This window comes from Nesoenas mayeri (genome assembly GCF_963082525.1).
Source record: "Nesoenas mayeri genome assembly, chromosome: 12".
Lineage (NCBI taxonomy): Eukaryota > Metazoa > Chordata > Aves > Columbiformes > Columbidae > Nesoenas > Nesoenas mayeri.
In genome coordinates, this window is record NC_137547.1 from 12,155,944 (window position 1) to 12,180,427 (window position 24,484).

A 24,484-nucleotide genomic window follows, 5' to 3' on the forward strand; every position below is an offset into this window, starting at 1 on the left:
GCCTGGATGCTGCTGGGCAGAGGAATGGGGCCCTGGCTGAACGCAGCAGATTCCACGTGAAGCCTGGGCACAGGGTCACGGTGGAGAAACTCTCAAATGGATTTGTTCATGTTTATGAAATGTGGCACCTTGACATTCCCATTACATTTGTGTTGCTAGTTGTAACTCCCTAAGGATTCACTGAGAAGCAGGACTACACAGGAAAACTTTTGCAGCCCCTAGAGATCAAGGACTAACATTGTAAGATAGTTTTAAATCACAAAATCTCTACCAATGCAAAAGACACCCAGTTTTCAAAAGGTAAGACATTAAGGAACAATGGGGGGTACTTGCTAATAGGCACTGACTACCCCAGCCATGCTTCTGGAGGCAGGAGAGCAGAGTCATGAAAACAAAAGGCAAAACTGATTGAAGTTAGCTTTATTCCAAAATATGTATAATTTACAGGACTAAGTGCTTCATTTGTGAACAAAACATTTCAATACTTGTGAATAACTTACTAATAGCTTTGTGTAACACTTCAGTTTCCAACAGAGGGAAATATGAAACAGCATTTTGGCACAAGTTTTTCTCTGCATGCATTAATATACTTAAAAGTTTCACAATTACTAGGACAACATTCCTTCTTTGGGATTGTCACTTGTAAAATAGTCTAAGAAATGAATGCTGCTCATTGCAAGTTTACTGGCTTAAACAGCAAGAATTAAACACGGACATCCTTTGAAAACTAAAGTTGTCCACCTGATCGAGATCCCACCAGCGATGGGAAGAAAAATATTTTAAGGACATTTCTCAGCCTTACTGAGAATAACTCACACATGCTTTGGGAAAGACTCACCCATGAGATTAATTACTCATCCATTCCAAATAGTTACAAGTTTAAATGAGATCATAGTCAGGTGTTGAATTTTGTAAGCTGAAAAATACATGGCTATCTTCCATATCTAGCTTTATCGCAGATGCGCTTGCAAGTACCTGTAGGCAGCAGCTCTGTCAATCCAGCTCTGCATGCGGCGCCTGGAGCAGGCACATAAAGCACAAGTTGTTGTGAAACGGAGGTTGTACAGTTTACATCATCACGAGTCATCTATTATATTCATTGCTAGTTGCGCTGAAGATACTGCTGTAAAGCCAGGACATGAAAGAGAATCAGAAGCAAAAGACTTCTGTTATTTAACTCCAGGAGGTTCCACTGTTTCGGGCTGTCTGATTTCATTTTCGGTGAAGCGGAAGAGTCACGCACACAAATACAAACATACCCTCAACCTGACTGCAAGGCAACGCAGCACGGAACGGTGTAGTCCTTGGTTCTGTTCATTGCATAGCAATGGCATTTTAAACGAGAAAATTCAGTCATGCTCTAAGCAGCACACCCTTCTAGCACACAGTTAAATTCACATCAACAGTTTAAAAACAACAAAAGGAACAGAAAATAGACATTTGCACCATGCATTGGAGCTTGCTACAGCTAAACAACCATGTCCTCATAGTGTTCACAAAAAGTGATGGCGCGAAGTCTGTTCACAGCGGGCCTGTTCTATTAGGAACACAAGCACAGCAGCACCTTAAACCAAACGTGAATGACAAAGCTGACAAGGCCCAGAATGTTAACAACATTTTGGTGTGAATGTATTTGGAACATTAAACTGTACATTAAGATCATATTTTTAAAAAAACAACGCATCAGAAAAAGATTAAAGCAAAAGAAGCTGTACAACCTTCATGATAAAGGCAAGTACATTTGGTTTACCTCTGAGTCGTCATTTCAGTAACACATACTCTCTTGCAAGTTGAGCACCTTCTGTTGATCCAGGATGTATTGTGTTAGTCCTAGCAACTTCTCTGTGAAATGCTAGTGAAAAAACCCCTTAATACTCTAAGATCCCAAGCCTCTACCCAACCTCACAGAAACTCAATTCAGATCTGACTAAGCACATGAGCATGTGTTGGCAGGATAAGGATTCACAGCAGTGCAAGGCAGTCATCTTTCTTTGTTCTGTTGCTCTACACAATCAAGGTACACGTGACTAACAGGGAAATGCAGCCTTTTGTTTTCAACAGAAAAAATGACTCTGTGTGTGCCTTGGAATAAGAATTTGTAACAAGTGTTAGTTTCCTACATTAAGTTACAGACACTGATTGAATTGTTCAAAACTAGACAAGGTCTCCCAAGGCTTGAGTTACAGCTGTTTCATTTACAGCTACAAGTATATATATATTTTGTAAGATTTTGTATCCTTTGGAAGAAAAAATTTCTAGACACAATCAGCTTTGCATAGCTAAGAATACATAGTGTAAGTAAACTCTAACTTTAACCTACCAGTTTCTCTAGGTTGGGGGTATGATTCCCTCCATACCTAAAACAGAAAGAAGCATTTACAAGCACAATAGCAGAAGTAGATGCAAATAAAGACAAAAGTAGCAGAAACATACATCTACTGTCGTACAAACTTTTAGCATTGCGACAAACAAGGAGAGCAACAAGACAGACCTCTCATCTTTCAGCTGGTTTGTGTTTATGTTCTCACAGAATGCATGTCCCAGATTTGATATGTTTCATTTGTTTGATTTTTTTTGTATCAACCTGAAGATGCAACATTACTAGAAAAATACTGTGGTAGAATACATTAACCTAATGTTGTCATTTATCTTAATTCTCAGTTTCAAAGTACGTAGGTAAATAAGGTTCAGCCGTATCTTCAGATGAAACAGAATTACAAGTGATGCCTTCCTTTTTGAATACATTCCAGCTTTAAGATCAGGACTCTAGACATTGTGAAACCTGGGGGAGACTCTCCCCAAAGCAAAATTACTGTATTCCCCGGGAAAACTGCTTGATTCCTTTCTGCAGTTTCTTCAGCCAAAGACTGGAAGCATCTGAACTCGCACCCAGAAATGCCTACAACTTAAACAGGCAACAGAGCTGCGGTTTCAGGGTCAAAGTAAAAGCAGAGATGCTTATCACATCCACGTGTTAACTATGGCAATTTAAAGAGTGGTAGGAAGGGACAAAATTAAAAGTGTTGCTCATTTTCAAGAAAACAAGCTGGCTGCAATGGATGAGTAACTGAACTCCCACATCTGAGTTGAGGATATGAAGCACAAAGCATAGTGAGTCTTCAAAAACTAAGGCTTGAATGTACATTGCTGATGGGCCACCCAGTAAACAGGCAGCCGATACCTCTCACAATGGAGGAGTAAAGCCTGTGACAGGCCCAGGAATTTGACATGAAGAGGTTTCTTTTCATTTAAGGTAACAGAAACTAAACCTGCCTGGGACAAAAGCAGAGGCCTACATTTTACAGGTATTATAGTAAGAGATAAAATGAGTTAAGGCCAAATTCCAACATACATTCACAACTGGCTTAATTTTTTTTTTTCTTACAAATGAAAAATACTGCAAACAATGGTATAAAGGGTAAGATGGAACGTTTTTTCTCTGAAAAATCAGTTTGTTTGAATTTCACTATACTCAGAAAACCTCTCTAAAAGCTGCAGGAACTGAGGCCTGCAGATCAATGTGCAAAAGCAAGTTACAGCTGTTCTGACCAGGTTTCTGGGATTCCAACTGTTTTTGGAAGCACCAAGTCCAAAAACAAGACTCTAGGTGAGTGTTTCAGAGAATTTAACTTCCCATTTCTAAAGGTTTCTATTAAGGTAATAGAGGTATAAACCACTGTAGCATTTCTCAACTTTCATCTTAATAGAGCTAAGAGAACTTCAGCAAAAAGAAATTATTCCAGTCTTTGAGGCACACACATTGTAACACTTGCATCTTACAGTCAGAAATAATTTAAGCAAATCCCTCCTGAAGACTCTAAAAATGGTAGTCCCATTTATTACACTAGCTAAAAGGATGATATACTAATTTTCCCTATAATTATGTATTCCAGGTTCTTTTCCTACCCTTCAAAGGGCATCAGTGCCACTCAGGGAAAAAAAACCACCTAAGTACTGCTGTCTACATATTTTAAATTATAAATATATTCAACAATTCCAAGAGTCTATATCTAGTGTTGGACAGGTATTTGGAAAATACCCACTTATTCAGGAGAGTGAGCTGCAAAGGCATAAAGTAAAAGAAGACAATACAGCTTATTATGTTCATATCGGATTTCAAATACAAGCTACTAAAAAAAGTAAACAGAAGTAGCTTACACTAATAGAATCCTCCCCATAAGTTCAGGGAAGCATATGAGTTGGACAGGTCAGAGTTTTGGTCCAGCACATTGGAACCCTATACATAAGCCAGGAATAGAGATATACACAGAACTAGTTTGTAAGTTCTTCCACTTAAATGAAAGCAGCATCAGCTTTCTAAAGAAGTTTGAGGAAAAAACATAGGCACCACATAATATTTTTCAAGGTTCAAACGTACATTAACAAGTTACAGTCCTCCCTTCCCCCATTTACAGACACGTAGCTTATGTAACGTTACATACGCAACAGGACCTGCAGCATGAGAAGCCTCTTGGGCCAACTGCTCATGACAACTACATTCAATGATGCAAAGCGGCTATCTTGGTCAATCTGCCTCTCCCACCCCAATAACTTAATTTCAAAGCACAGGAAAGAGCTCTGTTCCGTAGTGCTCAATGGCTGGGCTTGGCAGAGCTCTGAAACAAGGAGCACAGCTCTTCACAGGTCTGTGTTTCCACTGAGCTGAACTGGGACTCCATTGTATTCCAGGCCAAGTCAGCCAGAAGAAAGTCATCCATTGCTGTCTGCGTCTCGTTGCTGGTGAGGAACAGGCTCCCTAGATTCTCGAAGCAGCTATCCATAGTCTGTGTTTCAGCACTACTGAGCTGGACTTTGCTTTCCATGTTCTGAGTAGGTATATTTTTAGTAGTCGGATACACTTCTGTCTGGGTTTCCGTATCAGATGAGTCAGTACTCATGGAGAAACTAGACTGCTTCAGAATACTTCCTAAAGGCAGATGGGTATTACTGTCCAAGAAGAAATTCAAGTCTGTCTGTGTCTGTGTATCAAACATCTCCAAGCCTAAGAAGTTAGAATTTCCTCGGCAGCTATACGATTGAGTGGCACTGTCTGAAAATAAGAAATCAGTCTGAGTTTCAATGTCCAGTGACTCCAAAACTGGCTCAGAGTTCAGGGTACCAAGCTCACTCTCTTCAGTCTGAGTTTGGATATTGGATGCTGAAAAGAACTCTTCAATGTCAAAGTCTATTCCCGTGCTCTGTGATGGACCAGATGGCAGATGTGTATCAGCATTAGAACTTGTCTGAGACAAAAGGCCACGATTATCCAGTGTCTGGCCAGACATATTTCCTGAAAAGATGTTTTCCAGATCACTTAGTAGGTCCATTGTCTGGGTTTGATTATCCGTTGTATTTTGAGGTGGAAGTATGTTAGTCTGTGTATTGAAGCTGATAAGAGATTCAGACTTCACCGTATCTTGATTCGGGCTCTTGCAATTACTCCTTTGCAGCAAGGTTTGATCTATATTTGCAGGCATTAAGCTGTTTTCTGGAAGTTCAATGTGAGTAGAAACATTATATGGCGGATGAACATTGTCAAAGATGTCTGAGCACATCACAGCCTGGTCCATCTGCACTCTGCCATCCAGCGAGTCCTGCGTCCTACTGGTTTGAGTCTCTCTAGAAATGCCACACGTTGGAAAACAAACCTGACTAAATGCATCAGTCTGAGCAGCTATGGATGAAGTTAGTTTGGAAGCAGGCAGCAGCGTCTGTGTTTGTACACTGATGGGTAACGAAACCTGTGAACTGAACGACAGATCTGTCTGAGAGCAAGAGGATACAGAAGAACTGGGAGTCCAGGCTGCAGCTGGTACAAAGTTCTGTGAAATATAAGATAGGTCAGTCTGTATATTTATTGAAGAAATTTTATTCTTGGGACAAACATTCCCCAGCTCTTGCCCCATGTTATTCGATGCAACTTTATCCAAGTCGACTTGTACCCCAGTACTTACTGGTTCACGATCACCAGAATTTGTCACCTTTGAAACAGGCATACTATCTTTAAATACAAGTGTTTCTGCCTCCAGTGCTGGAATCAGAATTCCTATAGATTGAGGCAATAAATGAACAGTACTTACAACTGAACCGTGATTATCGACAGCTACTACAGCAGGTTTGACAGCAGAGTCTGTTGCAGATACATACACAGGCAGGGGAGCCAGCTGCATCACTGGGAGTTTAACCAAAGCCATCTTGGGCTTTGGTAAAAGCATCTTGGGTGTACATTTTGGCTGCATTTGGTTCGTGAAGTTAGAACTGCGGGAGCCTTCAAGAGAGGCCACTAGTTTCACTTCAGAGGACTCCAGTTCCTGAGTGCCAGGATTATTGTTGTGTGTATTGACGAATGCTTCATTTGCTTTCTCTGCCAACTGCTGATTATGGACGGAGCTTTCCATTTTTCTTTTCTTACTAGGAGGATCCCTGTAAACATGAGATTAATAATTTACACTCCTTTCAAGCACAAAACATCTGCTTTCCATTCTTTTGAGTCATTGCATTGAAAATAGAAACTGAAGTCACAGATGAGGTTGGATATGAGAAGACAACTAATCCTGATTAAAACATAAAGAGACTCCACGAACTTCAGTTTTGTAAAATTTCATTCCTAATTTAAAAAAAAAAAGGCTACCTCTTTCATAGAGACCTATTTCTAAATGTAGGTGGAATTTTAGATGGCTTCTTCCCCTTTGTACACTAAGGACTCCGATTTGAAGATGTTTAATTTGTTACTTTGAAGGTCAAAATTAGTGTACAGGTAAAGGTCTCTCACAGAAACTGAAGATACAATTAGCACTGCTGCAAAATTAAGTTTTGCATCTCCAAGACAGGACAGGCCTCAAGAAACAATTACCCTTTATGAAATAGATGTATACCTTAAGACAACTATAAATCTAAAAATGCATATATAGGCATTTAAAAAAATCCACTAATGCTCGCAAAGATGACTGATCTATAAAGAAAAGACACTGAACTTCATTCCACACCACAGTTATCAGCTGTAAACATTTCCAAGTCATCTCTACTGTCAGAGAACTGTAAAAGCAACAAGAGCCAGGAGCATTTATGCCACGCAAGGCAGGGTCACCGGTACCATCACACTGACAGTACTTTTTGTTTTATATGTGGAGAAACCTAATCTTATTGATTAGACAATCATCATTGCCTTCAACAAAACAGCAACTACTAAAAGCAACAGAACAAAGAAACTGCAAACTGCTTTATAGCTAAAACAATGTGAGCCTATTTCCAACATAATCAACAGAAAGGAGACAAAAAGCCAGTATATGCGAGACAGAGGACTTGGTGATGAATGTAAGTATCATTACTTAACTGTTCACTTTTACCTGTGTTCTGCAGGAATTTCGTGGCCAGTTCTGTAAATATGAGACAGTAATGCGGTTCTGCTGGCATAAGGGCACCCACAAGTACACTGGAAAGTCTTGCCACAGACCTCTATGTGCCGTTTCAAATACCATTCTGTACCATAGGAGTTACTACACTTATCACATTTGTGCTTCTTTTCAGCATGCATTTTCATAAAGTGCTAGAATACACAATGAAAAGTAAACATCAGCCTTTAGCTAGGATAAAAAAAGAAATCAAGTTTAGGGAGACATTAATATTTACATTTTTTTAGTTGTTAAATAGCACAGAAGAGTAGAATTAAATCTCTTTGAAAAGTCTCATTAGAATACGTTACAAGCTTAAAGAAATCAACAGAAAGAATTTTAAGTTTGCAAATCTGTTTGTGCTACATGCATCTTAAAAGACAGATAAACATTTATGTGTCCTAATGCTATTGGAGGTTTCCTATGGACATTAATAAATCTATAGATAAACCTTGCCAAAGAGCATAGTAAGTGTATGTTGCAACATGTGTGCACTCCTCAAGATCTACAACTGAGTAAACGGCCTGAAGTCAAACAGGTCAACTTCAGAGCAAACACCAGAATTTTTCCTTTTCTAAGCGCCAGCCACTCAACTCCCATGGTCTTCCCAGGTTATCACAGGTAACCAACAGCAGAAGAGTGCTCTTTTACTCACTCATGCAGAAACAAGGCTTACATGTTTGCTTCAACAGGTAAACAAATGCATTTTGATACTAAAGTAGATAAAAACTCTTAACTCTTGACCACTTCAAAAGCAGTTTAAAAGCATCAGCCACATTTTAAACCTTTGTTAGTTCCTACTGTGATTTCCTGCCCGCCCCCCATCTTCGATCTTTATCTTTTTGATTTGTGGAGGGGGCTGTCTTCTAGTTTAGTAGAGCATACTGGCATCTGCCTGAGCAAAAGGTTTGAGTCCTCTAATATCAACATGCAAATTCATTAACCATATGGCCATGTGGAGTTTCTGCATACAATTCTCCAACTTCTGGATATATGTTGGGGAGCTTTGCTCATATCTGAATGTAAAAGTGCACACTCTTTGGAGCAGAGACAGCCAGGACCAAATCAGTATGAAAAGAATACTCTAGGAAATAGGAATACCTGTTTTACAAGAGAAAACTGAGAAAATGGTCTGTTTGGTCCTCTAGGACAGCCTTCAATAGGACAGCAGTAGAATTTCTGTGAAGTTTTCAAACCTTTCCTTATTGGCGCATTAAGTTTTCCATCCTGAAAAAGAACCAATTGAGAAGTTGACAATTCTACAGGTTTGCATATTAAAGCCAACACTGAATACACATCAACTTCAGCTCACTGAGTTTGCACACCCCGATGAATTGAAGACACTTTCCCAAGTGATTTGAAAGTTCAAATGGAATTTTCCACCTATGTGGACACTACGTTGCAAATATACCATCAAAACTACCAAGTGAAATCACAACCAGCTCTATAGAGCAGTGTTATCGTACTTTTACTCACTGCCCCAAGTCAATTATAACCACCTTTTGTGTTATTTGAGCCAAAAGCTTTCCCCACAGATACTGCACTACACTGCCAATTCAATGTGGTTTTAGTTGTTAGCAGCATAGCCGACTTGAAGCTCCATTAAAATTAGCCACACACTGTGTAACACAACACTGCCCTGATGCTGCAATTCCGCTGGCATGATTTAGAGTTTACTTGTAATAAAATGAAAAATGCCAAGTACACTCTGCCACTTAATTCAGATCATAAACCACATCTCACTTAAGTCTACAAAGATAACAACTGGTATGCTAATTCTGAACCTCCAAACATTAAATGGCTCCTATAACTGTGCTTTCATGTGATCTGCCTTCAGTGACCATCACACATACACAACAGAAGTAACAGAACATGCTCAAAAAGGACCTAAAAAATACATATTAAAACACACACCCTAGTGGGATTTTCCAGATTGTTCAACCACATAGAACCTATTTCTATTGAGGACACAGCCATGGAAACCAGACAAGACCTGTCCCTCTAGGCACATCCTATCTGAAAGAGTCTCAGTGGAAACACCAGGCAACTGTGTCTAAGCAAAAAATTAAAAGTGAACTATTAAAATCTGATGCTCAGAGTAGACATGAGTGCCCTTACAGCCTGAGACCAAGTAGGAGGCCAAACAAGTCCTCAGAGCCAGTGACAGCAGTCCACAGTGGCATCCCAAGATAATTATTCAGGGGAGAATCACCAGAGCATGCCCTGTTTGAGCTCTGCACCTGATTTTCCAGAGCATGAGCACAGTGACAGTGAGCACAGTAAGTGGCAGAATGTTGATTTTACAGCAGTCACTCCCTAGCTGCCTTCCCTGGGCAGATCTCCAGCTGCTTCGTGTTTATACAAGTTAGACCAAACATAAAGAATCCGCAAAGCACAAATCATCCCATGTGAAGCAAACAGAAAGTATGTACCTTAACAAAGGGGTTCCCTGCTCACACCCCCAATTATTACCTACCTACAGTTAGTCAAAACCCTCCGTGTTCTGAGCTTTTGAAGCACTCATTTCATCTGCACATCAGCAATATCATGAAGCAGATGAGTGAGACACTTAAACGATTTGGGTTTTCCTCAAATCATCTCTCAATCTAAGATACTTTTGTAAAATGTACTCACTTCAAGCAACATTTCAATTGTATTTCCACACACTCAACACTGCTACCTGCTGACATGGCCACAAGTTCATTTTTGTTTGTAACGCACCATACTCAAAGAAGCGAAATTTAGAGTCTCTTGACCAAACTGATCAGCTGCCATTTCATCAGGAAAAACTGGGGTAATTCTCCAAAAAGGGAGTTTTCATGTAATGTTTTAACCTTCTAAGCATCTCTATGTACAGTAGTTTTCCCCATGGACAAATGATTCATAAACAGGCCTGGTTTATCTCTGCTGAATAACTACTGTGATTATTCTTCTGCTTCTGAGAGCCACCCAACAGGAACATGACCCAAAGAAATCCGGTTGTTCCAGCCCCACTACCCCCAGTTACACTTTTTAACCCTGAGTTCACCCAGAAACACTTTGACCAGATGCCAGTCTCCAAGTCTTCAGGAGAAAAAAAGATTTGCCTTTAAGTCAAAACTATGGTTGGTCTCTCCCACTGCAGACAAAAATCAATACACTTAGTAAGCGACAATATGAGTTACTTCTTTCCAAGTAAGAAGTTATTCTAAGCGTGTTATATTTACTGTCACAACCCAACGAAAGACATGGTAATATGGGAAATACGTTCAGGCACTTAGGAGGTAAACCATAGTCAAGTTATTTAAAACTACTTAACTACTAAAGGTATAAAATAACACCAAGTGTTTAAATGCTATATAAACATGAATAAAATGCTTTTTTAAACAGCTGCAACATAGATTTTCAAGGCACAAATCACAACAAATTTGTTGTGACAAGTTGAAAGATACTCTACACATATAAGTAACCCTATCCAGACAGTAATCTTGTTTTGACCCTCTTCAAAGTCCTCCAGGCCCTAAATGATTAATCTGATATCTTAAAAACCCGTCTGGCCAGTCACATTTCAGATGTTCTCACAAGTTCTTTCCTTGTATGTCTGATTTTACTTCCCCTGTTTCTGCAGTAGCCACCCACCACAATTATCGGTAGATATTTGTTCAATTAACTTCACACAACGCAGACACTTGTGTTGTAAGGAATCCTGGCACTGGACAGGGTTTGTGGCAACAACATAGAAAATGGAAAGTAACAACCCTGGCTACTGATCTAGTCAAGGTGAACTTAGTGACGTCTTGCTTTCCTGAAACAGCAAGGCTTACTCCAAAGGATTAATTTAAAACAATAAGTTACTGTAGACTGTAGCCAACTATTTAAAACACTTATCTTTTTTTTTTTTTTTCCAGCAGAAGATCGTGCATTTCTTAACTAAGCAGGATGGAGAGAAATGCCTTTATTCTTATTATGACAACTATCATTGTAGTTAATATTTGCACATGGGTAACCTACCCCTTCCAGTTCAGCACTGACCACAGCCCCGCTGCTATCACAGGAATCCACAGAATCCTTTCCTTTACATGAACTCCTCTAGCTTCATTTTTCAGCTACACAGAAGTCTTCCCCTTCTCCCCATAAAACAATACAGAGAGAAGACCGAAGAATTCAAAACAACCCCAAGCCTAATATATTCAGTGCCAGTTTGCATCCACTGTTCTCATTTTTTATTGGCTTAGTTAAACTAAGGAGCCAGAAAATAAACATTTGTATATCAACACTTCATCATATCTTCTTGTGTTTGGCCAAACAAGCCAAATTCTTTTAATGTCCCTTTGTCAGAGACCCTTGCCATTCATCCCCCTTAGGAGCCCTTTCCTATACCTCTTCTGCTTTCATTTTAGCTTATTCAAATCAGATTTCTACCCTACAGCAGTGACAGAATATCCTTCTCACATATTTTAGGGCTGCCCTTCTCACAGCAACATTACCCTAAGTGCTCATACACATATGACCAAACAGCTTTTGCAAGTGTTATTTCTGCTACAAACCAGGACTGATCAAATTGTTATCAGTTTGCAAGACTCTAACCTCGTACTACTGCACTTGACTCTGTTTTCATAAGGAAATCTTGCTTTCCTACGTACATGTGCTTTCTCTGCAGCAACATGACCTCATAGTTTCTGGTATCAAAAGATCCTACTGGTGCAACTTTTATTAATGAAAATTAACCAAGTCAACCTCCCTTCTCTTCAGCACTATGTTCTCTCCTTTCCCAGTAGCTTCTTACTGTCTCATTTACAAAACTGCCTCTTCACTAATTCCTCATGTTTCACTAACAAATGCAAGCTACAAAATTATTTTTGTCTGGACAATCGGTTATCTCTTAAAAGGAAATATTAGTATGAAAATGTCTGAGTCCATCTCTTTCTGGAGAGACAAGAGTAACACACACCTCTCTCTCTCTCTATATATATATATATATGTATTTTTACCTTCACATCTTTATCCTTTCATTCAAGATGCTTTGTTGAGCCATACATAATACTGAAGATATTTTATCTAAGACATAGTACAGAAAAATTAGCCTCAATAACATTTTTCTCTCAACTACAATGCCCTTGGAATACATCAAATGTTCCTGAAAACCTGCATCCATCCATGTTTCAGTATTTATCACAAAATTTAGTAATTATGAGTGAGAAATATGTTAAAATTCTACAAGGCACCAATAGTTAACAGCCATCTAGGCAACTGGTGAGAAAGCAGCATTTCCTCACCCATCACAGCCCAAACATGGGTTACAGAACCCACCAGCCGCATTCCTCGCTGGCTGCTGCATATCCTCAGCATACAAGCTCACAACCAAAATAACCGTCTGCTGAACCCAAATGAACATTTTTAACTTCTGTTGTACCTCCACTCACACACAGAGGTGAGATATAACACATAACACCCACAAAAGCTGTTAGTGCATACTAGGAAATTAAATAAAACAATCAGAGATGGGAGATGCTTGAAGCTATTATTTGCTTTTGTTCATCATCAATGCCCATCTGTAACACACACTTTATTCTCCCATTAGCCATTTCACAAAACAAGTATGTTTATTGTTTGCCCACTGGGGCTGCACTTTCAGAATGCAGCTCTGAATGCTCCTATTTCCAGGAATAGGACTTGTCCTTACACACTTGGCATTATGATTTTGAGAACAGGGTATCTTTCTGAAAGGCCCACGCTCAAATCCACGCTTGCCGAGCCACGGCTCTCCTCCTCCCCAGCATACGCTGCGTTTTCTCAGAGCACTATGGTAATGAGGGCTTGTTTCCAAAATGGCATCCACCTAGAGCTTTTTTTGGCTCAGACACTTTTAAAAAACAAACAAAACCCCCAGCATAACAGCACTCAGGGTTCGGATTATGATGGTTTGCCAACTGCTAAGAGTAGGAGATGCAGCATTTCTGCACAGCACCTCACAAGCAGGGGTAGAGTCCTCCTGCTGAGAGACAAGTGATAAATGAGTGAGATAACAGACACTGAGCACCAAAGAACTTTAAACTGCTCTAGTTATGTTTAATCCTGGTACAAAATCGGTTATTTTCTGTAAGCAATGTTAGTGGAATTCCCAAGAGGTCTGCTCGGGCTGTGCACACTCACTCGTGTATTTACACATACACCGGCACAAGCTTTTCGCGTGGGGCAGATTTAAACAAGAGATGAGGAGAAACGCGTCGTTATACCCATGTGGGACAACCCCCTACCCCGGTCTCGCGACGCTCCCCAAACCAAAGCCCAGTAAAGCCAAACGCCGCCGCCCCCGGGCCGGTCCCCAGCCCCCGAGCCTTCCCGAGCAGGAGCGGGTCCCCCCACCGGCCGCAGCCGGCGGCCCGCGGCTCAGGGCGACGCCTCGCAGGGGCGGGGGCGAGGCCAGAGCTCCGGTAGGTCCCCCCGGTGGCTTCGACCCGGAGCTCCCCGTCACGGAGCCCCCCGGCCCGCGGGGCGGAGCGGGAGGGAGGCGGCCGGCCCGGGCTGACCGCGCGGCGGGCCCGAGGCGGTACCTGGAGCGGGTGGGCCTTGCTGAGGTGCATGTTGAGGGCCGGGCTGTTGGGCAGCACCTTGCCGCAGCCGGGCACCGTGCACAGGATGTTGGTCCGCACTTGGGACAGCTCTGTCACCGAGGGCCGCACCAACTCGCCGGCGGGCGGCAGGTCCCCCACGGGCACAGCGGCGGGCGCCGGGGGCCGCCCCAACCCCCCGCCACGCCGCCCGGCTGCTGCCGCCGCCATGTTGCTGTCAGCTGCTCGGCCCCCCCACTTCCGGGAGCGGCCGCCAATAGGCAGCGCCGCTGTTGAATATTCAGCAGGCGCGTGGCGCGGCCACGCCCCCCTACGTCGACGTCGCGGGCGCTGGGAGGGGAGGGGGAGCGCCGGGGCGGCCGCCTCAGCGAGCGGGGCGGGGAGAGATGAACCGTTGCAGGGAAAAATGTACAGTAACGGTGCAGACAGCACACGGAGTTATAGAATCATAGAATGTCAGGGACTGGAAGGGACCTCAAAAGATAACCCCGTCCAGTCCCCCCATGGAGCAGGAACACCAGATGAGGTTACACAGGAAGGTGTCCAGGCGGGTTGGAATGTCTGCAGAGAGGAGACTCCACAACCCCCCTGGGCAGCCTGGGCCAGGCTCTGACACCCTCGCCGGGAAGAAGTTTCTTCTCAAATTTAAGTCTAAATCTCCTGTGTTCCAGTTTGTACCCATTGCCCCTTGTCCTACCATTGGCTGTCATCAAGAATAGCCTGGCTCCATGCTCCTGACACTCACCCTTTACATATCAATAATCATTGATGAGCTTGAGCACTTGAAGACATGTCAATACCAACGTGGATGGGGCTGCAGTGTCACCTCCACGGCTGGGATAGTTTGCACTTATTCCCTTGTGGAGACTTGAGTTTTAAAGAACCAGTGACAATACACAGGAGTGTTTTCTCTTGGAGTTTGGCCAGTTAGGGGAAAAAGGGTACATGGGGCCCACCCTCAACGGGAAGAGCGAGGTGACGTGTGGAGCTTCCAGGAGGGGCTGGGGCCTCGGGCTGGTTCTACGGCCCTGTCCTGCGGCCATTCTGTCCTTGTGAATTATTAATTATTATTCATGCCTGCTTTCCCGAATTGCTGCGCCACCCTTACAATAGCCTTGGTGGAGATAAAATGTATATCTGAAAATAAGACCAACTTTTGGGTTGTCAAAAAGGGGATGGAGAATGGAGCCTGCCTTTCCCAGAAACAACGGGCAGAAACAGGCAGTGGGCCAGGTGCAGTGGTTTACAGTATTTTGGAACCTCATGGTAAATCATTATCATCTCAGGTGTTCGAGCTATTTGGGAGAGAGCATTAGGAAGAAAAGGTTGCAGAGTGAAATGCATACGGGAATTTTAATGGGTCTGACTCCTGGGAGGCTCTGTGAGGGTATGAGAGATGGTAAGAGCCACCTCTGAATGTCCATCGTGCATTTTGTGTATTGCAATTGTTTCAAAATCCTAACATGGCTGAATACGTTGTCAAACTAACATTGAAATCACACAGGTGTAAGTCCTAAAAATATATCACTAGCAGATAGTCCTAAACTAACATTTTATCTGCGAGTTATACAGAGATGCTGAAAACCAAAACAAATGAAAAAAATCCGTCTGTGTTAAGTCACATTTCAAAGTCAGGCCAAACAAAGTTCTATGAGAAGACTTAACTTACATGTTTATTTACAGTTTTAAAAACCAAAACATTCCCATACAACCTTTCCAAATATTCACACTGTGTGTGCCATGATGCTATGAAGAGCATCTCACCACACTGACCTACCTAAAGTGAATCGGAAATTCCACATACACAAAGTACATGCACAAAGTTTCCAGCTTACAGAATTAAAACAAGAAACATTTGTACGCTATAACTGAATTTTCAGATCAAATTCATCTCAAAAATGATGCAGCAAGTTATACAAAAATCCCTGTATTACCAGCTATAAATAACTCCAGTATAAAGCTGTTGTTTGCATCAGTGACTGTTGCCGTCTCAATTCTGCATCTTTGTGTCCCCAAGCACAAGCAAGCAGTAATGTGCAAGGATTGCAGAGGGATCAAATACTATTTGGAATATTCTAAAACATGGACTTCTTCAAAAGAAAATTATTGCCTGTTTCATTGTATTCCTTTAAGATAACATGTCACAAGACATTAAATAACAAAAAAACCAAACCTAAACAAAAAATCAGTCTGTTGGTATTAAGTGTTTGTTATTGGCTGTTGAGCTTGGTGAGCAAAAACTCTGGATCTGAATTAATACCCATTAAAGCTGAACTGAAACTTCTTACTGACATCTATATTCCAAGAGTCTCTTCTTCCCCATGCCCTATAATGGTCTTTGAATATCTTCCTCATCTACTGAGACAAAAACGTGCCTGACTGGCAGACAAGTAGCTCTGCGTATTTGAATGGGGCTGTTCCCATGTTGAAGTGGGGCAGGTGTTCTGTGCGGCTGCTGGGCTGGAGCCGAGATACGGCCACCTCCAATATCTTCACCATCTACAGCCATGATAGTAAACTGGATCGCTACAGCTCTTTTCTTGTATCTTTAGCTTTAAGATAGCTTAACCTTCACAAACACTACTAGAAATAATTACAATAACCACACATTCTCTGTTTAAGCTTTGCTACTAACTTTTGTTTTAAAATTATTTAAGGAAAGGGCTAACTCTTCTGTTCAAAATGAATGTGGAAAAATAATTCGAAGTAATAATTTGGAAGAAACTTCAAAATTTTAACAAATAAGTTATTTTTTAAAAATCTGGTTTAAGGGTTATGATGATTTAGATTAATGCCAGTAATAAATGACATGTATATTTCTCTATGAATCAATTTTAAGTTAAGGGCTTACAAAGCTTCCTGGAAAAAAACCTTTTTTCTCTCTAATTTTAAAGTAATTCCTAGCTTTATGTGGTATACATGTAAGTAGTGATGAAAGTGGTGCGTCAGCCATACCTAGAGAGAGAGACAGATAATTATAGCTTAACTCAACCAATATTTACCTTTCATAACTGTTCTAAAACTAAAACCACAGCTTGAGTATCTAAAACCAAACTGGTTGTATAGAGACACAAGTTTTTATAGTGGTAACATTTTTATTCTGCTAAACTTCTATGTATTTCTAAACAAACTCTGAAGGTTCTCCCTTATGCAAGATACAAGCAGAATGTAAGATGCCAAAAATATTGAACTGCAGATTTTTCCTCCATTTTAAGGAGTCGGAACACTTACCTGCGGGTGCCAAGGATTTCAGCGATTCTAAAAGATGTGGGCTATGAAACTTGACCATGCATCTGAACGGTTCTTTTCTATCCAAAACCTCCAGTTTAGGATCACTTGTAAACATTGTCTCAAGCTGTGAACACAAAATTTAACCAGGGAGTAGAAGCAATGAATATATTTTCTTTATATGTTATTATTTAAACATTACATTGAAAATGTAACAAAACTGTATCTTACTTGCCCATTATTTTTAATGTTAATGTGATTCCAGCTAGAGGAATATTTTAATAAAATCAGAGGGTGCCACCATGTGGCAAACAGTTTTCTGCTGAAAGGGGCAGCTTGTTCAGTAATATCGTAAAACATTAAGTATCTTTTAGAATGTCAAAATGCTTAGTTCACAAAGCTGATAAACATGATCTAGTAGTCTGAACAAACCTCAATGCAAATCTGTTTCTTAAAGATACCTGTAATTATTTTATTTTAAAATGTCCTCCCTAAAGTTTATTTTAAAAAATCTAATATTTCTTCAATTTGCAATTCAATGTAGCTACCGCTACACTGACGTTATGGAGGAAAAAAAATAATTGTTGCTTTTACTACCTTATATTCTGCAAATTCGAGTTTTGGTTGGGGACCATCACCGAAACCTTCCCGATTCACCCTCAGTATTCTTTCTTTCTCATTTATGTTTTCTTGGACTACTCTTAAACCTGCTGCAGGGGAAAATTGTAGGGAAGAGAGAAAACAGAAAGACAGCTTTGTCAGTGGATACAATATTGCTTTTCTGCTGAGGGGATTACTCCAGTGAAAATCTCAAAATAATTTTAAAGAATTCATTGCGATCTTTTTTTCATAAGCTTGCTGTGTCCACCATTTGTATTTTCAGTTCTTACCAAGAGATAAGCCTAAGATGATGTGGAAGGAGATGCTGGGCATTGGGTTGTTTTGGTTTCATAACCGTGTCTGGTGACAGTCAAGGGGGAAACACGTCTTGGAGTGACACCCACCGGGGTAGATAATTACATGTGAATGTAACGTATGTACATTTCCTGTTACTAGTCTCATTTCAGAAGCCAGCAGTAATGATATTCAAGCTGTTGTTTAATTTAAAATATACATACCAGTCTCTTGTGCTACAGTGCTTTCTTGTACAGGTCTTGGGCAATAAGTTTCGAAGTTCTAAATGGAGAAAAAAAAAAAATTCAGTTCACTTCCACTTTTAGAGGCTGTACCTGAAAAGAACTTTCCAGATTTTGTTTTACTTCTCATTCTGGAAGTATTCTTCTAATTTTTGACAACTACTAGAAGTCAGAAAGCCTAGCTTTATTCTGAGAAAAGAATGCCTATCCTATATTTGCGAACATTTCCCTACTTAAAAGTTCTACACAGAGGAGCAAAGCTAAGTGTCCCTTTTAATAGCCTTCAAGTCATTTGTCTTGAAAGTCTAGTGAAATGATGCTAAAAAATCCTATGACTGAATTGTTCATACCATTTTTTAGACTGAGTTTAACCACCAGGAATAACAATAATGAAGATTAGATGGGCTACCAATTAATTACATCCCATTGTGATGTTACCTTCATGAAAGGCTGTCCAGCTCAGTAGTTCAATATTATTTTAACTTGATGGTCTCTTGGAAGAGATGAATTTCCCCCCTGCTAGGGGGTGAGAACTAGGCCTGAAACAAAAAGCAACACTTATCTTAGGATGTACTTGTGAAGCGGCTCACCTGGCTGTATCTTTTAAACACCATATCTTCAAGGGAGTTTAAAGAATGACTTCGAAGCTCCATTTCATGGATGTCTTGGTAATTGGAAGCAACAACCAGGGCCTTTAAATAAAAATTGGAACTTTTTTAACATCAGTCGTAATTATTACTGTGTTCATAATATGGAAAAAAATACATTATTTCTAGACATTGTGATCTTTTTGTTTCAAGGTAAGCAATTGCCTTTAACTAGAAGGATTCTCGTATCTGAAAAAAATGTTGAATAGGCTGTTATTAAGCTCAGGTTAATATTTAAAAGCATTCACAGGATTAACCAGATAAGTCATATAGCCTTATCAGCTGAAAAATAAATAAAATAAATTCATTAATAAAATAATTTAATTACTACTACAGAAGTCTGCTAGAGAAAAAAACCTAAAAACTACCAACGCTGACAGCAGAGTTCAGAGAAAATGTCTTTTAAAACTAATTAACAGCATTCCTTGATGAGCTTTTACATTTATTGAAGTTACTGTGATGATGTAATATCCAACTTCTATGAGACAATTTAACTGAATACTCCTAACAAGAAATTAGAACAATTCAAGGTCATCAAAAATCCCAGTAAACTGAACTTATTCATGATACACCATTCCAAAAGTCATAAAGATTGTGTTTTTTGCCCCGTTTTTACTACATAAATTGATACATTAAGCGACAAATCTTTACCCATCTTCTTAAAAGCTAACACAATTCTAGCTCTACATGACTGTGGTGAAGTCAAGGTCCGCACAATTTTATTCTGTACCTGGCATAGCAGAGGCAAATTGCTCTTAAGCACTGAGGGTGAAATGAAGGCGTAGGGGGTCTGTGAGTGGTAGACAACGTAGCTGGTTTTGTACTGGTTCGGTTTTGTGTACGGTGTTCCCCAGGCAATTCGGATCCAGATTGCATTATTCTCATATTCTCTGAAGTTGATGGTGACCTAACAGAAGAATAAAAGCTTTGATTTACCAGCACATTCAGGCTCCCAGGAAGATTTTGTTGTCTCTTCACCCCAGGTTCACGAGACTCAAACATAATTTAGTGCACCACTGCTTAAAAAAGAAACAGACCCCACTAGTGTGGTCAGGATTGTATTGAAATCAAATTTCCACAGGAACATGATAATCTTATAAACTGGAGGAAAAAAAATCATCTTTCACACGTTAATATGACTTTTATCCCTGTTGATGTACTTCTGAAGGGTGAAAATCAAAATAGCTTATTAAAAATGCCTTTTTTAAAAAAAAACAGCAACACAACAAAAAGATTTCTATGTAGAGGGAGAACTAGTGGTAATATTTCCAATATGTCCAATTTTTGAGAAACTCAGATTTGATCAGCTTGTGATTTTAGACCTGAATGTAAAATTTATCACTACTCAAGAGTACACAATCAGAAAAAGTTTCCCTTTCCTGTTTTTCTGGATTTGCTCCTCACTCGGTTATTTCTTTTTACCCCGACTCAATCTGAGTGACTTAAAAGTGGGAAAACTTCCTTTAAAAAAAACCCACCTCCCTTTGACTGAGGCACATCTAGTCAAGCTTTTAGTCCAACTAGGTCATAAACTGTTTAAATCACTGGACCAACATCACTCTCAAAGTTTTAGTGGATTTTTTTTTAAATTACAGTATTCCAAAACTTTATTATAATGAGTTCTATGAACTGCAGCTGATTATCTGTCAGTCTGATTTGTATTTGTTGCCCTCTACTGTTGCCAGCAGGAATCCTTTGTGTGTCAAGAAGTGACTCAGCTCACGAGCCAGAGGTGTTTTCTAGTATTCGCCTTAAATGAAGCTGGTGAGCTAAAGCAAGATAAGGCTTTGGCAAATTGCTCAGTAAAAAAGTGAGATTATAACATTTCCTTTCCATTTTTTCATGCCACGCTCATTTCTGTAGTCTAGAAGCTGCTTCTTGCTGTTGACAATGGTCTTTTGGTCATTACAGTGTAACGAGATGCCAGGGCCAAGTTCTCACAGCCATCACAAAATATCATTTCAAAACCAGAACTAGAAGAAATGGATACAATTTTGCTACTAATCCAAGTCATAATAACTGAACTTCCTTGTCCTCCCTACTGGCTACTTCAAATTCCCTCATATTCTGTTTGATCTCATTTTTGGTTTTGTTTGTTTTCCTGTATTGTTATTGGGTAAAAGGACAAAGCAATATCAGAGTCACCAGGCAACATGTACAAACAGGACAAAGATTTGATGGAAAACATAAATGTACTGCCTTTCTTGAAGTCTGCCATATTTTAAAACAAACTTACATTTTTCTTTCACTCCAGCATAATTGCAGAGTTGCTAGAACAGATATGCAGTACGTTTTCCTATTTCACACGCAGTTCCCACCATTCCCAAATGAATAATTCCATTTAATTTTTGATGCAGACTTTAAGAAAAAAAAACAACAAACAACAATCTTGCGAAAGTTATGAAAACAATATATTGACACCAGAGCAGTGTAACAAATTTAGAATGGATTTATTCTTACATTTTTCAAGGTTGACCGAAGTTGTCTTTTAAATTTTTTTCTGAAATCTGTTAAGTCAAAAAAATCTGTTTCTTCCTCTGTCACACAAGGGAAAAAGAAAAGATTTGTGTTTACATGAACTAGTTAGGAGATGTATTTACATTTTTGCTGAAACAAAATTAAGCAGAAAAAGCTGAAATTGTATAGCCTTATGTGAAAAGATGTACGTTATTATTAATTTGAGCCTCGTTATTGCTGTATAGAGAAAAGGTTTATATTTAATTAGTAGTTACTAATTTCTAAAAATTGCTTGACAAGTTAATCAAAAGTATTCTAAAAACACTAAAAATATTTCTATTGAAAAAAACATACTAGAATATATTTGTAATTAAATTGTATGATATGAGGCTGCACTGCAGTAAACTGCTGAGAACTTGAGATTACAACAAGAAAAGGCATTTTACCTGTTTTGTTCATCTGGTAAACACTCCATGTTCTTTTATTTGGGTAGCTGTGGTTGTCTAAGAAAAATATGAATTGCTCAATAACAGCGTATTATCAAACTGTAATTAAAGGTACAAATAATTTTACAATACTTTTATGACCAGATTATTTGAAAAATATTACTTCTGATAATGCAATATAATTTATTCAGCATTCTTAAACTACCACTTAGAGTGAACCTAAAAGCAAAAATGTTTTCATTAAGAAATGGGAAGATCTTTTGTAATTCAGTTAAGCAAATAATAAATGGTATCTCCAAGGTTCAGTGTTTAAAGAAGAATTTTGCCTGAAATGACCAAAACTTAGTCTAAACTCAAAAGAAAAAGTGTAGACTGGTAAAAGATATCTTGAGATTTAAATTATTGTATAATGAAGTTGGGAATTAATATTGGACTTAGGAGTTCCAACGGGAGCACTTGCCAATAGTTTAGCCTATGTCACTCTCTGCTGGAGCGTGATATTGCTGATTTTAGAGTCTGGTGCACACTGGAGACAAACAGCAAGGCCTGTTGTGACAGGACAAGGGGTGATGGTTTTAGGCTAAATGAGGGGAGATTCAGGCTGGACATGAGGAAGAAAGTTTTGACACTGAGGGTGGTGAAACACTGTCCCAGGTTGCCCAGAGAGGTCGTGGATGAACCATCCCTGGAGACATCCCAGGCCAGGCTGGATGGGGCTCTGAGCAACCTGAGCTGGTGAAGATGCCCCTGCTCATGGCAGGGGTGGCACTGGGGGACATGGGAAGGTCACTCCAACCCAAACCCTTCTGTGATTCTATGATCTCTCTGTGTGTGCTGGTTGTGTCTTACCACAGTTTACATCTCGTTAGACCTCAGAAGAAGCAAACATGTTTTTGCTGATTTTGAGCTTTTGAATTTTTTTTAAGTCAGCTCCAATAAGTTTCATCATCTAAAATGCATCTGTACCTCACTAGAACAATTGCTATGTAATTAAGGGCATTATCAGGTTACTCAGAAAAAATATAAATTTTATTTTTATTAGGTTTTTTGTTTTGTTTTTTTACTTACAAATTATATCTAGGACAGCTGCTTGCTTTATGCTTGTAGAATTCTCCTGGAAAGAATAACAGTGCATAGTGAACTGCAGGTCCAGAATTCTCTATCACACCGTTTACTAGGTGAAAAATCTCAGCATTTGTAGTTTAAATTATATTGCACTGAAATCCACACATTCTCCTCAAAGACACTATACCTTCTCCCAATGTGCACACAATTCAGTTATGAGAAATCAATAATGAAAGATATTTCATCAGGGTTTATGTGTTTCTGCAGTGGCAGCAAGAACATTGTCTTTATAGTATGATGTACAAGCAATTAGAAAGGAAAATTCATGAGCATTCATGACATTATGCAACACTGATTAGTATTTCATTGTCAAAAAACATACTTGATTCCTCCTAATTTAACCTTTACAGCCTGAAAAGATTTTTAAGAACTTCCATAACACTACTTGTTACAGATAAGGATGTTTCAGAAACAAAAGCTATTTTAAAACGTGACATTAGCTATCTCACAAGAATAACTTGACCATTTCTTGCCTGCATCCTGATCTACACCCTATGTAACTAATATTTGGGTATGATATTCATAGAGAATTATACAAAAAGCTATACAATTTGAGATTTTGGTAATAACTGTACCTATCTGGGTTTTAATACTCTATGTAATGACCCCTGGTACAGATAAAGATTCCTGGTACACCAAAATCAGAGCACATAAGTAGGAGATCAGAAAACTTTCTCTGCTTACAGTACACAGAATGGAAGTAGCTGTGGCCAAGGAGAAGTCTAAAAGCTATAAACTAGTGCTATCATTACCTGTACTAAATAGATTTAAATAAGCACTATGTAATGAGTAGACATCTCAATGAATGCCTTTATTTTACAGTTTAGAAATACACCCATTTCTTACAGGTTTAACACACTGAGATTTTATCTACGTTGTGCAACTTAGAGCTCAAACATGCACTTCCATACTCAGTAATGGCCAATCCTGCACTCCTATCAATAAGACTAAATTGGTGGTATTACCAGGTCAGCTTTACATTTTCCAGACTACAAACTGCCACCTGATGCTGTGTTACAGCCAAGGAAAATTATTCATAAGAATGTTTTTCGATGGTGCTTCAACACATGTCCCATTGGTCACCGACAGGCAGTTCCCAATGCAAGGATTACCTCGCAGAGCTGAACAACGTCTCGAGAAATGTTGTCCTTATTCTGGTGGAAGTTTATGGTCTGCAGCTGGGTCTCGGAGAGAAAACCCCATTTCCGTAGCATTGTCTTGATTTCATCCCGTGGGATTTTTAGCACAGTCCTTCGGATATACTCAGCAACAGTTTCATCCATGATGAAGGTACCTGAAAAGTTGAAATGTTAACGATGAAGGCACAGGCAGGCTCGAGAGACTGGCTCCCTTAGAAAAGCACACAAAGCTGCACCCAAGCTCGACTAGAACGCTAGCATCAATCCTAAGTGTGGCACTACCACAGATTTCGACGGACGCCAACAACAGCGAGGTTTTTTTCCCCAAGCCCTCAGAAGTTTCCCTCACCAACCGAGGCCTGGT

The 24,484-nt window shown here is 39.8% G+C and overlaps 2 protein-coding genes across 2 annotated transcripts; both read right to left on the bottom strand.

Annotated features, from left to right (window-relative positions):
* Positions 1-424: 424 nt before the first annotated feature.
* Positions 425-14,122, bottom strand: ATMIN (ATM interactor). The gene is made up of 4 exons (XM_080351836.1): positions 13,925-14,122; positions 8,493-8,618; positions 7,347-7,546; positions 425-6,423 (listed from the first exon to the last, which is right to left on the bottom strand). The coding sequence occupies exons 1-4, from the start codon at positions 13,952-13,954 to the stop codon at positions 4,593-4,595; spliced, it is 2,187 nt and encodes a 728-aa protein (XP_080207962.1). The 5' UTR covers positions 13,955-14,122; the 3' UTR covers positions 425-4,592.
* Positions 14,123-16,781: 2,659 nt separating this feature from the next.
* On the bottom strand, positions 16,782-24,264 carry CENPN (centromere protein N; the record flags this gene model as incomplete). The annotated part of the gene is made up of 10 exons (XM_080351879.1): positions 16,782-16,897; positions 17,174-17,297; positions 17,768-17,877; positions 18,289-18,346; positions 18,897-18,998; positions 19,684-19,860; positions 21,414-21,490; positions 21,857-21,913; positions 22,925-22,970; positions 24,094-24,264. 10 exons carry the CDS (start codon positions 24,262-24,264, stop codon positions 16,782-16,784), a joined length of 1,038 nt encoding a protein of 345 aa, XP_080208005.1.
* Between the last annotated feature and the right edge of the window lie 220 nt (positions 24,265-24,484).